The sequence below is a fragment of the Zonotrichia leucophrys genome, chromosome 19 (assembly GCF_028769735.1).
Source record: "Zonotrichia leucophrys gambelii isolate GWCS_2022_RI chromosome 19, RI_Zleu_2.0, whole genome shotgun sequence".
In the NCBI taxonomy this organism is placed as follows: domain Eukaryota; kingdom Metazoa; phylum Chordata; class Aves; order Passeriformes; family Passerellidae; genus Zonotrichia; species Zonotrichia leucophrys.
In genome coordinates, this window is record NC_088188.1 from 10,192,660 (window position 1) to 10,208,772 (window position 16,113).

Consider the following 16,113-nt stretch of genomic DNA (forward strand, 5'->3'; position numbering starts at 1 on the left):
TAATCCGTTTGCTTTTAATTAAGAAACAGCATGATGCTTCCCTATCAACATATGCCAGGGAGCAGATTAATTGTGGCTTAAGATAACTCTCCTTGATTGGTGTAATGTATTAGCTAACGAGCTGCCTGCTTTTGGAGAGCTCAGGCTCTACCTTGGAAAGGCTGCTGCCCTCCAGAGAACATCCCCCCTTCCCTGGAACCCCTGCGTGTTGGGGACTTCAAAAACAGAATGAAAAAAAATAGAATTAAAATATAAAACACTGACATTTAAAATATAAAGTAAAATAAAGTAAAATAAATAAAGTAAAATAAATAAAGTAAAATAAATAAAGTAGCAAAGTAAAATAAAGTACCATAAAGTAAAATAAAATAAATAAATAAACAAAAGAAATAAAATTAAATAAAGTAATATAGTAACAAAGGAAAATTAAATTATTAAATACATTAAATTAAGCAAAATAAATAAAATTATATTAAATAGAATAGAATAGAATAAAATAGAAAAAACAGAGAAATAAAGTAGAATAATATAGAAAAAGTAAAATAAAATCAAATAGAATAAAATAGAAAAAAAATATAAGAATAGAATAAGATAGAATAAAATAGAATAGAATAAAATAAAATAGAATAAAATAAAATAGATTGAAATAGAATAGAATGAAATATAGAAATATAGAAAAAGTATAATAAAATCAAATAGAATAAAATAGAAAAAATATAAGAATAGAACAAAATAGAATAAAATAGAATAAAATACAGAACAGTAGAATAGAATAAAATAGAATAAAATAGCATAGAACAGAATAGAACAGAATAGAATGAAGTAGAACAGAATAAAATAGAATAAAATATAGAAGAGAATAAAACAGAATAGAATAGAATAGGATATAGAATAGAATAAAATAAAATAGAATGAAATTAGAATAAAATAGAATAGAATATAGAATAGAATAGAATGAAATAGAATAGAATAGAATGAAATAAATAAAATAAAATAAAATAAAATAGAAAAGAATAAAATAAAATAAAATAAAATAAAATAAAATAAAATAAAATAGAAAAGAATAAAATAAAATAAAATAAAATAAAATAAAATATAAAATAAAATAAAATAAAATAAAATAAAATAAAATAAAATAAAATAGACGCTGGCAGGGGGTCAGGGTGGTCAATGCCCCCAGCCCACACTGACCTTCACCGTGCCCTCCACCTCGACGAACCAGCGGCGCAGCATGGCCTGGATCTGCCCGTCCGTCAGCTCGGGGTTGGCCTCGTGGATCTTGCTCTTCACGGCCTCCTCCAGCAGCAGCCGCCGCAGCCGCCAGTAGAAAAACGTGCGCGAGGTTTTCCAGTCCAGGACGTCCTGCCCGGGGCACGGGGACAGCAGTGAGGGACGGCAGGAACAGACACAGCTCGTTCCCAAACTAAAACCCAGGCTGGGACTCCATGGAGACTCCCCCGGGGATCCCACCCTGTCCCACCAGGAGCTGTCCATGGAGATGGAGGCTCTGCTCCAGCCCCGTCCCCAGGGAAGCTGTGGGACCCCAGGTGCTGCACAGGCTCACAGAGGCTCTGGCTCCAGCCCCCTGCCCAGGTCACTCACGGTTATGGCCCCTTTCTCCTGCATCCTGCCGGGGGTGTCGTGCAGGTCAGCGAACTGCATGGCCACCTGCTGGTAGATGGGCACCAGGAACTCCTCCCTCTCCTTCAGCTTGGCCTCCAGCTCCTTCCTGTCAGCCGGGCTCAGCTCGGGGGTGCCTGAAACCACACACACATCAGAGCCTGGGATAGCTCAGGGTACCCAAAACCACACACAGAGCAGACTGCAGGGGTACCTGAAACCACACACAGATCAGAATCCAGGGGTGCTCAGGGTACCCAAAACCACACACAGATCTAACCCTGGGGGTGCCTGAAACCACACACAGCTCAGGAGTGACAGATCAGACCCTGGGGAAGCTCAGGGTACCCAAAACCACACACAGATCAGACTGCAGGGATACCTGAAACCACACACAGATCAGACCCTGGGGTACCTGAAACCACACACAGCTCAGGGGTCACAGATCAACCCTGGGATAGTTCAGGGTACCCAAAACCACACACAGATCAGACCCTGGGATACCTGAAAGCACACACAGATCAGACCCTGGGGTACCTGAAACCACACACACAGCTCAGGAGTCACAGATCAGACCCTGGGGAAGCTCAGGGTACCCAAAACCACACACAGATCAGACCCTGGGATACCTGAAACCACACACAGCTCAGGGGTCACAGATCAGACCCTGGGGAAGCTCAGGGCTGCAGTTCCAGGCAGTCCAGCACTTGGGAAAGCCAAAGGCCAAGCCCCAGAGCATCAGCTCCCAGCAGTGCCCAGCAAATCCCTGCTCCAGCCCAGATTTTGTGCCACAGAGACTCAGGCAAGGGCTCTGAGGGTGTTTTCACCATGGAAACTCTGCTCCATTTAAATGCCAACCATCTAAGCCATCAATTAAGTGACATTTACAGCGCTTACTCCTAAAAGAGAATAATGTCCCAACACTGCTGCTCATTTAGCAGGAAACACAGAGCATGGCACACCACCTCCACCACTGCGAGCTCTCCTTTAGGAGAACTCTCAGGGGCTCTGCAATCACAGCAGGAACCAGAGCACCCCCAAGCCCACAAACCCAGCTCAAACCACTGGGCAGAAGCTTTACAGAAACCCCAGGAGGGAGCAGCCTCACCCAGTGCACAATCCAAGGCTGGAATTCACTGCCACTGGGCCCAAAGGCGCTCACAGAGGGTGATCAGACAATCCATGCAAGGAGATTCCAGCACAGGCTCCTGAGCATGAGTTCAGATATTAATGTGTGCTCAGGAAGCCTCTAAACCACAGCTGGGAGCTGGGACAGCATCCTGGGGCTCCATCCAAGGGTTCTGCTGCTCCTTCCACACCTCATTCCCACAGGCACGATGATCCAAGGCTGCTGGACCAAAGGGAGGAGCTGCCCAGTGGCCTGAGCACCCCAGGGCCTGCTCACACACCATATATGTATGATTTCAGTGCCTCTCACACACCCATATATGTTATTATTTCAGTACCTGCTCACACACCATATATGTATGATTTCAGTGCCTCTCACACACCCATATATGTTATTATTTCAGTACCTGCTCACACACCCCATATATGTTATTATTTCAGTACCTCACCCTCACCTGCTCACACACCCCATATATGTATTTCTCCAAGGCACAACCCCTCCAGACAGAGATCCTTCCCAAGGAAGAATGCTTTCCCTGTGCCCACCAATATAAATGCTACCTAACCCTTCAGATGCGAGTAAGAAGGTTTTAATTAAGAGAAGCTCCCCTTGTAACCTTCAGAATAAAAAATTATCTGTATTTATCCAGGCTGAAGGCCCAGACTCCCTGGTTTCAATGGCAGCACAGGCACTCAGGGCAGCCCTGCTGGTGAATTCCAGCCCCTGCCACCGAGTCCACCCAGGCAGGCCCAGTAATGATTTAGGTGAGATTAACAAATATGTCAATGTCTATTTTCTGCTTAATTTAAAAGCAGCGTCTATAAAGATTTTTGACTTCTGAACCCTGTTCTCCTGGAAGAAAGAAGGTAACAATGAGGAGGGGGGATAAAGAGTGATTATCCCATCATCGATCGTTTGTCAGGAGCATTTCTTATTCACTGCACCATTGTAAAAAGCTAAGCTCTCGATCAATCCCGTAAGCCCCCTGTACAATTAAATATCTTGGAATGGTTTTCTTTCTTTCCTAGTCAGATCTCGAGGCCTCAGGGTTTTTCAGAAAGCCTGGTATTTATTTATTTATTTCTTAAGGTAAAAAAAAAATAATAAAAGGGAAAAAAAGAAGTCTCCTTCCACAAATCTTATCCTGGCAAGGAGAGGGGAGTTAAAATATGGGATTCCTTTGCTCTAGAGGTACTTGACAGTTAATGAAACTGTTAAAGTTTAAATCATAGGAGCATTATAGACCTCCAGGTATGGATTGGCTGCTAATCAATAGGGAAACAAAAGGAGCAGTGCTCCAGGCAGCCCCATTCCATGGGGACAGAGCTGGCACTCACAGGTGGGGCAGCACCAGGGACAGGAGTGACCGTCCTGGCCTGGCAGGGAGCACAGGGCAGGCTCTGCAGGGCCAGGGAATGGCACCTTTTTATTGGAATGCAGCTTCCCCTGCAGCCGCCCATGACTCTGGAAGGGGCTGGGAATCACCTCAGCTCTGCTCCAACACCCCCAGAGCCCCCAGGGCAGGGAGCACCCAGCACCTCCTGCTTCCACAAGCTTTGCTCTCTTCTTTTTCAATCAGCAGCAGAAGCACCTTAACCAGGCTGGAAAGGTGCCCTGGGAAAGCAGCAGCCTGGGGTCCCACCTCACTCCACACCTGCAGCAGCAGCCTCACACCTGAACCTCACCTCCTCTGCTCCTGCCTTGTGCAAAACAGTGCCAGACACAAATCTATTCCCTCCTGTGAGGGTGGGAGGCACAGGTGCCCAGAGCAGCTGGGGCTGTCCCCGGATCCCTGGCAGTGCCCAAGCCAGGCTGGATGGAGCTTGGAGCACCTGGGATAATGGAAGGTGTCCCTGATGGGCTTTAGGGCTCCTTCCAATCCCAGCCATCCTGGGATTCCAGGAAATTCAGCAAAAATGCCAAAGGTGTCCAGGCTGCCCAGAAACTCCCCCAGCCAGAGGGGAGAGGGAAGGTCACAGGGAGCCACTCACGTCCCCGGAGAGACAGGCATTTTTGGATTGTCCCTTGTTTCTTTAAATGAGACAGGCTGTAATTGCTTCACTAAATATTCAGCAGGATTTATGTCAGAAAGGTGCAGCATGAACAGCCAGTGAAGGTCACAGCAGCCCGTGGCACAGGCTGCAAATATCCCTGCACAGATCCCTGTGGTTCCCACCCTGCCCTCCCCTCCCTTTGCTCCTCAGGTCTCATTTCCCAGCACCTCAAGTGTGGCAGGGACACAATTCCAATAAAATTCCAACCCCAGCCCCTCTGGGAGGATATCCCAGTGCCAAGGAGGGGCTGAGAGAAAGCAGGGCTTGCTCTGGGAGCCTGTGAGTGTGAATTAACACCAATTTAAATGCAGCAGCACCGGCACAGGGATGCAGCTGCTGAAACAGCATCACCCACAAAACCAAGTTACAACCTGTGTTTATCCAGCACCCCATGAGAGGTGGGATCAGAAGAGCAGTGTTCCTCCCTGGTTTTCCTGAAAAACTGGCAGTGAGGGTCAGTTCTGGTCCTGCACCCCAAAATGTTCATTTCCAGAGAGGAACTGCTGTGCTGAAGTGGAGCTGAGTGGTGAATATTTGAGTGTTCACTCATTATTTGGAAATTTAAAGGCAGTTTGGATACTCAAGTAAGGTGTGAACCAAGCCCCAGCAGCACAGACTGACTGCCCTAGGAAATGAAATAAATGAAATAAATGAAATAAATGAAATAAATGAAATAAATGAAACCAGAGGTGCATTCAGCACACAGAACACCTCACAGGACCAGCAAGGACATCCCACTATCACAATGTGCATCAGGTGATGGCTGGATGCTGCCTTTTCCCTACAAGAAACATGGAAATGCAATAGCCAGCCTTGCTGTAACTGGAGCCATTCTCCATTCCTCTCACCCACATTCCACCCCATTTTTGCACCCATTTCCCCGCACCTCTGACACAGCATCTGTACAATGAGGCTCATTTTCATGATGCGTTTTAGTCCAATTGTAATAAAACAATAAAATTGAGTGTCTGTATTTTAAACTGTGGCCCAAGGCTTGCAGGCTGCCCCGCTGCCACATTTCTGGGTGCTCCCTGCACACCTGTGGGATGTCCCTGCCCACGTGGGGCCGTGCCCTGGGCCAGGGCCACCCTGTCTCCCCTTGCTGGAGCAGCCCAACCCTGAGTGACACTTTAATAAACCACGGGGGCTAATCAACATTTCAGCGACGCCGCTGCAGAATTGATAATGAACAGATTTGTGTCAAATGATTCAATAGCTCCCCAAGCACCGCGTCCAGCCCGGCGTGGGCTGGGGGAGAGCAGCTCGCGGTGCTGCTCCCCAGAGCTGCGGGCAGGGATGACAGCCACTCAGGGGTTAAAGAGAGGCAGTGAACCCCCAGCTAATGAGTAAGAATTCAGCAGGCAGTGTAAGATAAATGGAGCTTTCTCTGCTTCTGCTGGAGTCAGCATGAACCGCGGCCCTGCGGCTTGTTTGTGGCAAATGGAGTGCGCGAAATATCAAAGGGCAGTGATCCAGAAGAAGACCGACTTTGACAAATTTTAAATTGGCCAGAAAGAAAACCGGCAAAAAAAAAAAATAAAATAAAAAAGGAAAAAAAAAAAAGGGAAAAAAAATTATGCAATTCAGTGTGTCCTGCAATCCTGGCTCTGCTGCTCTGGTATGGAATTAGTGGCAAAACAACAGCGATGATCAGGCGGTGCTGGCAGCAATTACATCCATCTCAGGGAGATGCTTATCAGTGACTGAAGCTTTTAGAGCTCTCCCTGTGTACAGTTGTAAGTGACTCGCTCTTGTGTTGCAGTCATTTTAATTAAAGTGTATGGAGTTTGCTGGGAGTAATTACCCTGCAGAGGAACAGGGGGGAAAAGCCCTGATCAGGCTCCTGGCTCCTCACACGGAGCTGGGTTTGTGAGGCTGTTGGCAGAAAACTCTCCCATCTTTGCCCTTGTGGGTTTTTTCAGTGTCCCACAGATTCAGGGGTGGCCTGCAGGTGTCCTGCAGCCACAGAGGGGAGTGAAGGTGATGCTCTGTTCCCTCTCCCTGCAGTCCTGAGCTGGGTCCCCATGGTTTGGGGTGGTCGCTGTCCCTTTGCTCCTAAAGGCACAATGTCAAATCTGACAGAGGCCAAAAGTGAGGTTTGCTGAAAATAACCTCCTTGCTGCAGCTGCAGACTTTAAAACTGGGATTTAAGTAATGGAATAACAGAATGGTTTGAGTTGAAAAGGACTTTAAAGATCATTTAACTGGACACCTTCCACCATCCCAGGGCACCCCTCACCCTTCACCCGTTACTATTCCCTTCCCGAGGCATATCAGGAGGGTTGTTTTGTTTATAAATTGTTGCCCTGCCATAAATTTAAAAAAAAAGCCAAATAATAAAATGTAACTGCAGCAATAGCCAGGATTTATCAGTCATTTGCAGAACACTTTTCCTCCTGAAGGATCCCAAAAGGCTTTATAAATTCAAGCCATACCCACATGGCACGCTTCTCCCTCCACTGAAATGTAGTCAATTTTGGAGGTAAAAGGAGGCTCTGTAAGATTATACTCTTACAGTAAGAGCCAGTAAAGGACTATTTAAAAAGCCTATTCCCCCAAGAGAGAACATATCTGATATTAAGTGCATTTTGCTGAACACTCTGTATTTTGGGATGTTGAGTGTACAGCAGGCGCTGGGATCACTCGGAGTGGTAATAACACAACCCAGCACTGAGCCCTGCTCACAGAGACATGGACAACATTCCTCATTCCCTTGGAGCTGAAGAGCACACAGATATCATTACTGCAAACTACCCCAGACACTCAGTGACAGTCCAGCAGCCCAAATGTCTCTGATCAAACCCTTCCTTACGTGAAACAACGCTCACTGAAGGCTTGGCCCACAAACCTTTAGTGAGCTGAGCAATTGCTGAGCTGGAAATTAGACCCAAGCATCTGCAGTGAGGGTCTGTTGTGAGACCCAGTCAATAAAATATAATAAAAAAGAGAAATCAGCTCAAAACCCCACAATATTCCACACCCTGGGTATGCTGAGCGTGCATGAGCGCCATCTCACAGGTACACACCTGTCACAGACATCTCTTATGGAAAATCCTTTCTTTAGGATTTGTCCTCCTGAGAAGCTGAGAGGCCTCAGGAACAGAATGTAAACAATGGTTATCTGCTGCTGTGGAATGTAACAGGTGCATCTGTGATTGGCCCATGTTGGTTGTTTCTGATTAATGGCCAATCACAGTCAGCTGGCTCGGACAGAGAGTCCAAGACAGAGCCTTTGTCATCGTTCTTTGCTATTCTATTCTTACCCAGCCTTCTGATCAAATCCTTTCCTCTATTCTTTTAGTATAGTTTTAATGTAACATATATCATAAAATAATAAATCGAGCCTTCTGAAACATGGAGTCAGATCCTCATCTCTTCCCTCACCCTGTGAGCACACGGTCACACACACCCGCCGTGGTCTCACTGGTTTTCTTCCCAAGTCAGACAAATAAAACTGTCAGCAAATAAAACCGTCAGTAAATAAAAGTGAAAAGCAGTGCTGAGCTGCCCCCGAGGGGTGCCCAGGGGCTGTGCCACGTACCCAGGCGCTCGGCCAGGCGCATGTACACGGGGTCCACCCTGCGCATGGTCTTCACCAGGTCCTTCCTGCGGAACTTGATCTCCACCGTGCCCTCGGGCTCCAGGATCCCTCCCCTGCAGGGGAAAACAGAAAAGCACTTCTTGCACCTGACCTTGTGTCATCAGACACTAAACTGAATGGTTCAACCCCTGCTGGAAAGCACGGGGAGGGAGACAGGACAAAGGGAGAATTGTCACTGTCGTATTTTCTGAAAAATCCCCTCGCCAGGATTTCCTCTCCTGGGAAGCTGAGAAGCTTCAGAGAAAAATGAAAACAGTAATTATCTCATTTGCTTCTCCTGTGTTTTGCTACTTTGGAATGTAGTTTAGACTCTTTATCCACCATGTGAATTGGTTTTATTTAATGACCAATCACAGTCCAGCTGTGCCAGGACTCTGGAGAGAGCCACAGCTTTTTCAGTGTTAAGCCGTCTGTAAATATCTGTGATATCTGTATAGTTTAGTATAACATTCTTTAATATAATACCATAAAATAACAGATTAGCCTTCTAAAAACACAGAGTCAGATGTTCAATTCCTCCTCCATCTGGGAGACTGGAGGAATTTTTAGCTCCACTTTCTCCATGCTGAAAACGCAGACGAGGCCCCACATGTCCAACCCCACGGAAACCACCCAGGCCACGAGGAGTGTCCCAGGCAGAGGTGTGTACCTGCTGTCCCTGTCAGCATACATCTCCATGTGCCTGGGGTTGATGGTGGGGTCGATGACCACCCAGGAGCCGCCGCGCAGCTCGCCCTGCGGCGGGATGTACACCAGCACCGGCTGCCGGTACTCGCGCAGGCCGTCCACGATGTACGCGCCGAACTTCAGCACCTGGTCATACATGTCTGGGCAGGGACACACAGATGGTCAGACATGGCTGGGGACGGACACACGGACAGTCAGACACGGCTGGGATGGACACAGAGATGGTCAGGATGGATGGACAGGACACAGAGACGGTCACGACGAATGGGGATGGACACAGGCACAGCTGGGGACGGACACAGAGATGATCAGGAATGGCTGGGGATGGACACAGAGATGGTCAGGATGGATGGACAGGACACAGAGATGATCAGGAATGGCTGGGGATGGACACAGAGATGGTCAGGATGGATGGACAGGACACAGAGATGATCAGGAACGGCTGGGGGTGGACACAGAGATGGTCAGGATGCATGGATGGGACACAGAGATGGTCAGGTTGGAAGGGATGGACATAGAGATGGTCAGGAATGGCTGGAGATGGACACAGACATGGTCAGACATGGCTGGGGATGGACATGGACATGGTCAGGATGGATGGACAGGACACAGAGATGGTCAGGATGGATGGACAGGACACACAGATGGTCATATATGGCTGGGATGGACACAGGCATGGCCAGGAATGGCTGGGATGGACACAGAGATGGTCAGGATGGATGGGGATGGACACAGGCACAGCTGGGGATGGACACAGAGATGGTCAAGCATTGCTGGGACAGGGACAAAGAGCCTGCAGTCACTGCTCCAGTGACTGGAGGTGCCCTGGGGATGATCCATCCCTGCCTCCCCATCCCACAAACATTCCCACAGTTTGGGGAATCAGCCTGGCTACATCTGCACTGCCCAATTTCAGACTCACTACCCCAGACCTCTCCACAATTCGTGTAATGTGAATAAAATGCACCTAAGGGCAGCAGAGCTCTTCCAGATCTTCATAAAAATGTGTGTGGAGAGGGATGGGGAACAGCACTCCGCTCTTCCTCCATTAAAATTTGTTTAAGGCACTTTGCTCAAAATTAATAAGAACAACTCCACTGTGTAAAGACAGTACATTGAAAATATCAGCCCCAAAGGTGATTTAAATAAAAGAGAAAAAGGGAAGGCAGAAGAATTTCTATGAGATGATATAGTTTCTAATGGATACAGTTTGTAATGGAAACGGGCACTCCTGAATATATATTTTTTGTTACATATAATTATATCTACAAGTATTAAATCAAAATACAAGAAATGAAAAACAGTTATTAGGCTCATCTAGCCCACCTCTTTGTTCACACAGGACTGTTTCTCCCACAGTGCTGTTGAAAGCTCCCATTTAGAAACCCCAAATCATAAATCTGCTTCTTTAGGGGCATTTCCACAGCCCAACAGATGAGATTTCCCTCAGAACTCAGCCAAACTTCCCCTCCCTCCCCATTAATTTCATGTCACTACCCCTTGTACCACCTGCACAATGCCTGCTCTCCTTCAGGCTCACCACAAACAGCAGCACAATTTTCAGTGGGCTTTGTCCTGAGACACTGCAGGAATCCATCCCTCATCTCTTCCAACCCACTCCATCAGTTGGGTTTTTGCTTGGACCCTCCAGTTTGCCTCATTAAAATACCAGTGCAGAGAAAATAAAAGATCTGCATTTATGTACTCACACCTGCTGCAACAGGAACAGTCTGGGAACACTGAGACACTTTTATTCATCTAAAATCCTCCTATCCCTGGAGAAAAGCCAAGGTGCCTTTGTCATTTAACCCTCATTTTAGTGTTAAGCATTAACATGAACATAATTAAGCAATTAACTCTTTGGGAAACACTCCTCTATATTTAATATTTATATAAATATAAATATATACATATAATATATTATAACTATATATATATGAATATATATATATATGAATTTATATATGAATATATATATGTCAAATATATAAGAATATATATTAGTACCACAGGCACTGATAGGATCTTTCCATTTCATTTCCAAGGTCACTGCCCAAACACCCAAGAAAAGGAATTTCATGTTATTTAGGAGGTATCAAATGCTGACAAAAGGAAGAACAATTTATTCCCTCTAATTGGGAATAAACATAAATCCCAGCAGAGACAGTGAGGAGTGAGAACAAACAAAACTCCAACCTTTCCCTTTGTCCTGAGCAAAGAAAAAGACTCAAAAGGGGTGACAAATTTATTACTAATTATACAATTATTTTATTATGTAGTGCTAGTAATAAACCACTTGAAGTACTTTCAGCTAATTCTAGTGTTAAGAAAATAATTGCTTGATTCAAATTATTTTAACTGAATTAATTCTTTACTAGACATTTTTTACTAGTGCTACATAATAAAATAATTGTGTAATTAGCAATACATTTTTCACTCCTGCCACGGGTGTATATTTTACTCAGGTGAAGTGCAGAGAAGAGCAGCACTAATTGTTTGAACAGGGCAGAGGGAGAGAGGCAGAGGAACTGGGGGAACCTGATGCTTTCTCAGAGCTCCAGGGTGGGATCAGGAAAGGATTTCATTTCCCAGGTGCCAGCAGGTGGTCAGGGAAGTGTTTCTGTGTCTGAGGATCCTTTGGGATCCTTCCTGTGCCTGAGGATCCTTTGGGATCCTTTCTTTGCCCATGGATCCTTTTGGATCCTTTCTGTTCCCGTGGATCCTTTTCTGTGCCCATGGATGCTTTTGGATCCTTTCTGTGCCTGAGGATCCTTTGGGATCCTTTCCATGCTCGTGGATCCTTTGGGATCCTTTCTGTGCCTGAGAATCCTTTCTGTCCCTGTGCATCCTTTGGGATACTTTCTGTGCCCGTGGATCCTTTTTGTGCCCATGGATCCTTTCTGTGCCCGTGGATCTTTTGAGATCCAAAATATCCTTTTGGATCCTATCCCAATATCATTTGGGATCCTTTCTGTGCCTGTGCATCCTTTCCTTTGGGATCCTTTCTGTGCTATGGATGCTTTGGGACCTTTCTGTGCCCATGGATCTTTCGGGATCCTTTCTGTCCCTGTGCATCCTTTGGGATCCTTTCTGTGCCCGTGGATCCTTTTTGTGCCCATGGATCCTTTCTGTGCCCGTGGATCTTTTGAGATCCAAAATATCCTTTTGGATCCTATCCCAATATCATTTGGGATCCTTTCTGTGCCTGTGCATCCTTTCCTTTGGGATCCTTTCTGTGCCCGTGCATCCTTTTGGATCCTTTCTGTGCCCGTGCATCCTTTGGGATCCTTTCTGTGCTATGGATGCTTTGGGACCTTTCTGTGCCTGTGGATCCTTTTGGATCCTTCCTGTGCCCATGGATCCTTTGGGATCCTTTCTATGCCCATGCATCCTTTGGCACAGGCACAGGAAGGATGTGCCTGTGCACAACCCAGCATCCAGCCCCACAACCCATCACCCACCACCCAGCCCAGCCTCTCCCCTCTGCTTTCCTCTTTCTTTTCCCTGTATTTGATGTTGTTGGGGCTCTGTCCCGGGCAGAGGGGAGCAGTGGAACCCCAGCCCCTCCATGGGAGGTTTCCCTGTGCTCAGCCCCGCTGCAGGAGGGCCCTGGTGCTCATTCCCAGGGAATGTCACGCTCGGGGTGTCCCTGCCGTGGGTCAGCGCTGCCTCGCCCAAACAGAGCCCAAACCAGCCCTGCCCAATGGCTCCTCCAGCACAATGTGCCAGCCAGTTCTCCAGCATTGCATTCTCATTGTGCTCAGGAGCCTTCTGGCCACAGAAGGGGACACCACCACGCCACGAGCTGCCTTCATTTAGGGTGTTTTTTAATTATTTCTTTTGCAGCAGGAATTAGACCTCCCAGGCTGACTGGGAAAGAGGGGGTTTAATTTTTTCCCTCTTTTTTTTTTTTTTTTTTTTCCTTTTCCTCCCCCTTCACTAATGTCAATTTTCAGCATAGCAAGAGCTGTCTCTAATCTTTTCCTACTCATTACACACAATTTTGGAGTCATTTTACCCACAGTGCAGTCGGCTCCTGGCAGTGTGTTTGTGTGCACTGAGGGGTGGCATAATTGTTTATTTTCCCTCCCTGCATAATCCCCAGCCAGCACTGAAACCAAAACTGCAAACAACTCCCCGAGGGACCCCGGGAGTGTCAGGAGACACCAGCAGCAAGCAGGAGGCTGGAAAATGCAAGGAGCAAGGTGCAAACTGCAATGGCTCTGTCCTGCCCTCCTCCTGCTGCCAGCTGCCTGGAATAACTTGGGCTATGCAATATAAATATTAACATCCTTGTGCTGCCTGTTCCACACAACCCCAAAGCTCAAACTCAGCTTCTGAGGAACCCAGCAAAGCCACACCTGACATTTTAAGGTAAAACAATATTTAAGGAATAAATAAGGTAAATAAATAAGCTAAAATTACATCAACAACATCCCAGTGAGTTGTGTGGCTGGGAAAGCAGCTCGTGTAGGGGGTGCAGAATAAGCAAACGGAGCAGAATCCACCCTCAAAGGCAAGGGGTGTTTTCCAGAGGGAAGAATTTTGCCCTCTTTTGCCAACTCCCACCTTTGCCTCTGCAAACTCAGAGGCTTTGCCTTGTGCCCAGCAGCCTCTGCCACCCTGAGAGCTCCAGTGCTCCCTCACACAGGCAAGAGGCCCTGATCCAATCTTTCACTTCAAATTTTACAGCATCAATCTCACATCCTTGGCACTTCAGCACTTTTCAAGCAGCACTCTGTGGTGCCCTGAGCAGCCAAGCCAGAGCCCAGACCAGCCCCAGGACAGCTCCAAAGTGCTGCTTACCTTTCATTCCCCCAGAGAAGCCTCTCCAGTTGGCAAAGACCATCAGGGGCAGCCCTTCCCTGTTGAAGTCCTTGATTGCCTGGGCTGTTTTGAAGGCAGAGTCAGGGAACCACACCTGCCCAGCCTGCTGGATTATCTGGGGGGAAGAAAAATCCACTGTCAGGCCCTTGAAGCACATTAATGTAAAAGTTAAAACACAGAAAAACCATCAGGAGCTGTGATGTGGGATAAACAACGAGGAACATGGCAGGTGAAATGTGTGGGACCTGCTTGGCCGTGGGAAAATTGGGACAATCCTTTTGTCACCAACTTCAACAGCAGCATTCCCATTAATTCAGCTAAGAAAAGAGTATGGACAGCCTGACACTGTGATGCTGTAAGAGAAAGAAAAGGAGATGGAGAGGAGAAAGCCCTGGAGAGATGAAGCAGGGCCAGGGCTGTGAAACCAGGCAGGAAAACAGCAAAATGTCACAGCAGGAAGGTCATGGAGCACTGCAGTCACAGCAGGAGAGCAGGGAAGGGATTTTTGCTTGTCACATCTCCTGATCCCTGATCCCTGCCCCTCCCTGAGTCCTGAGGGAAGCAGGGCTGCAGGGAATCTGGGAATTCCTGGAGGTCAGGAATGTAGGAATGGTCACACAGCAGAGTGCAGGCACTGCCAGCTCCCCAGGAATGGGAACCACACCTGGGGAAAGGAGGGAACTGCACGGGGCCATTGGCAGGGGACACACAGGGACAGGGGCACAGGGCCCACCCACCTTGGCCTCCGAGTCCAGGTTTGCAGGATCAGCAGGAATGCTGAGCTCCACCGTCCTCGTTTCCACAGCAACCACTCCTACAGGTATTCCTCCCAGCCTGCAAACAGGTGAGACACTGAAATCCCCACTCCTGCTTTTTTACACAGCCAAACACCCGGGGGAGACAAGCAACAGGAGCAGAGTTGGGGCTGGAGAGTTCCAGAGAGGTCACAGCCCTCAAAGCAAAATCTACTCCAAAGACGAGCACATTCTATCTAAAACCTAAACAGAATAAACCACACCCAGATTTTGAGTGGTAAATCTGTGTATCCACCACCCTTCACCTGCCATCACCCAGATTTTGGTACTGGTGGATTTGACCGTGAAAAATCAGAGAATCCCAGAAGGGGTTGGTATTTAGAGGGATTTTAAAGAATTTCTGTGTTTCCCCAGATCTGCCCTGGAGGGTGACAGCCAGGGGGACGGGGAGCTGGTAAACAATTCCTGTGCTTTCCCAGCTCTGCTGCCAGGGGACAGGGAGCAGGGACAGAGGGATGGGCAGCAGAGCAGGCACCAGGGCAGATCCCAGCTGTGCCTCCCAGGGCAGCCAGCCCTGCTGCACACAAAGGCCATGGCAGCCACGCTGCCAGGCCAGTCCCAGCAGGGCCCCTCTCCCTCCCCAGGCAGCCCAAGCTGATTTCCCACAGCCAGGGCAGAGACAGGGCCCATGTGCACCGAGGGGCTGAAATATTCCCATTCCCTGTGATGAAGAGTCTGCTGGAACCCCATAATTGCAGGAGCCGTCCTAAATCGGTAACTTATAACTTCTGTATTAGGGCCCATGTGACCTAATAAAGAACATCTTTATCCAAGTATTACAGTTATTTATTGAACTTGAAAACAGCTCAAAACAACTTCTGTTTTCCATAATACTTCATATAAATTTTATCAGGCTAGCACATGAAGATGCTACATCTTGTTTTATAGTGTGTCCCTGGACAAGTTGCCATAGAATAATAAAAGACAATTTACAGCCAACAGCACACATATTCCAAACATACATATGAGAGATGAGTTTTGGCAGCACTTACAGTAAGAATCCCAGAAGAATACATTCATATTTGTTTTTTTTCAAAGTGCCACTGCTTTTGAAAGGAGTCTGTTTCATTTGTGTTATATATCCCTGCTGTGTGAGAGTCCAAAGCCACTCGGAATTTGTCAGAAGAAAGGAACTGCAAGTGAAGCTGAGCATGGACAGAGAGCTTCTGGCTTTGCCAAATCAATGATTTCCACCCCTGGCACACTGCTTGGCCTGGAAGCCTTTAAATTATAGAATTATAGAGCCATGGAATGGGTTGGAAGGGACCTTAAAGGTCATCTCATCCCTTTCTTTTCAACTCCTTCTATTAAATATATATACACATAGAGAGAAAAGGAAATAATCACAGGAATGCTGTATTCTAGAGAAATGCAAAGCTA

The 16,113-nt window shown here is 47.0% G+C and overlaps 1 protein-coding gene across 5 annotated transcripts in view; it reads right to left on the reverse strand.

The window, feature by feature from the left end:
- ACACA (acetyl-CoA carboxylase alpha) overlaps positions 1 to 16,113 on the reverse strand; it is a 107,220-nt gene that overhangs the window by 4,340 nt on the left and 86,767 nt on the right. For 4 of the 5 annotated variants that reach the window (XM_064729205.1, XM_064729204.1, XM_064729207.1 and 1 more), the window contains 6 exons: positions 14,656 to 14,752; positions 13,898 to 14,033; positions 9,054 to 9,231; positions 8,345 to 8,457; positions 1,603 to 1,757; positions 1,192 to 1,362 (listed from right to left, as the gene is read on the reverse strand). In XM_064729205.1, the coding sequence (XP_064585275.1) occupies positions 1,192 to 1,362; positions 1,603 to 1,757; positions 8,345 to 8,457; positions 9,054 to 9,231; positions 13,898 to 14,033; positions 14,656 to 14,752 (850 nt within the window). Of the gene's footprint in view, positions 1 to 1,191; positions 1,363 to 1,602; positions 1,758 to 8,344; positions 8,458 to 9,053; positions 9,833 to 13,897; positions 14,034 to 14,655; positions 14,753 to 16,113 lie in introns of those variants that run through there. The other variant, XM_064729208.1, reaches the window with a different exon arrangement.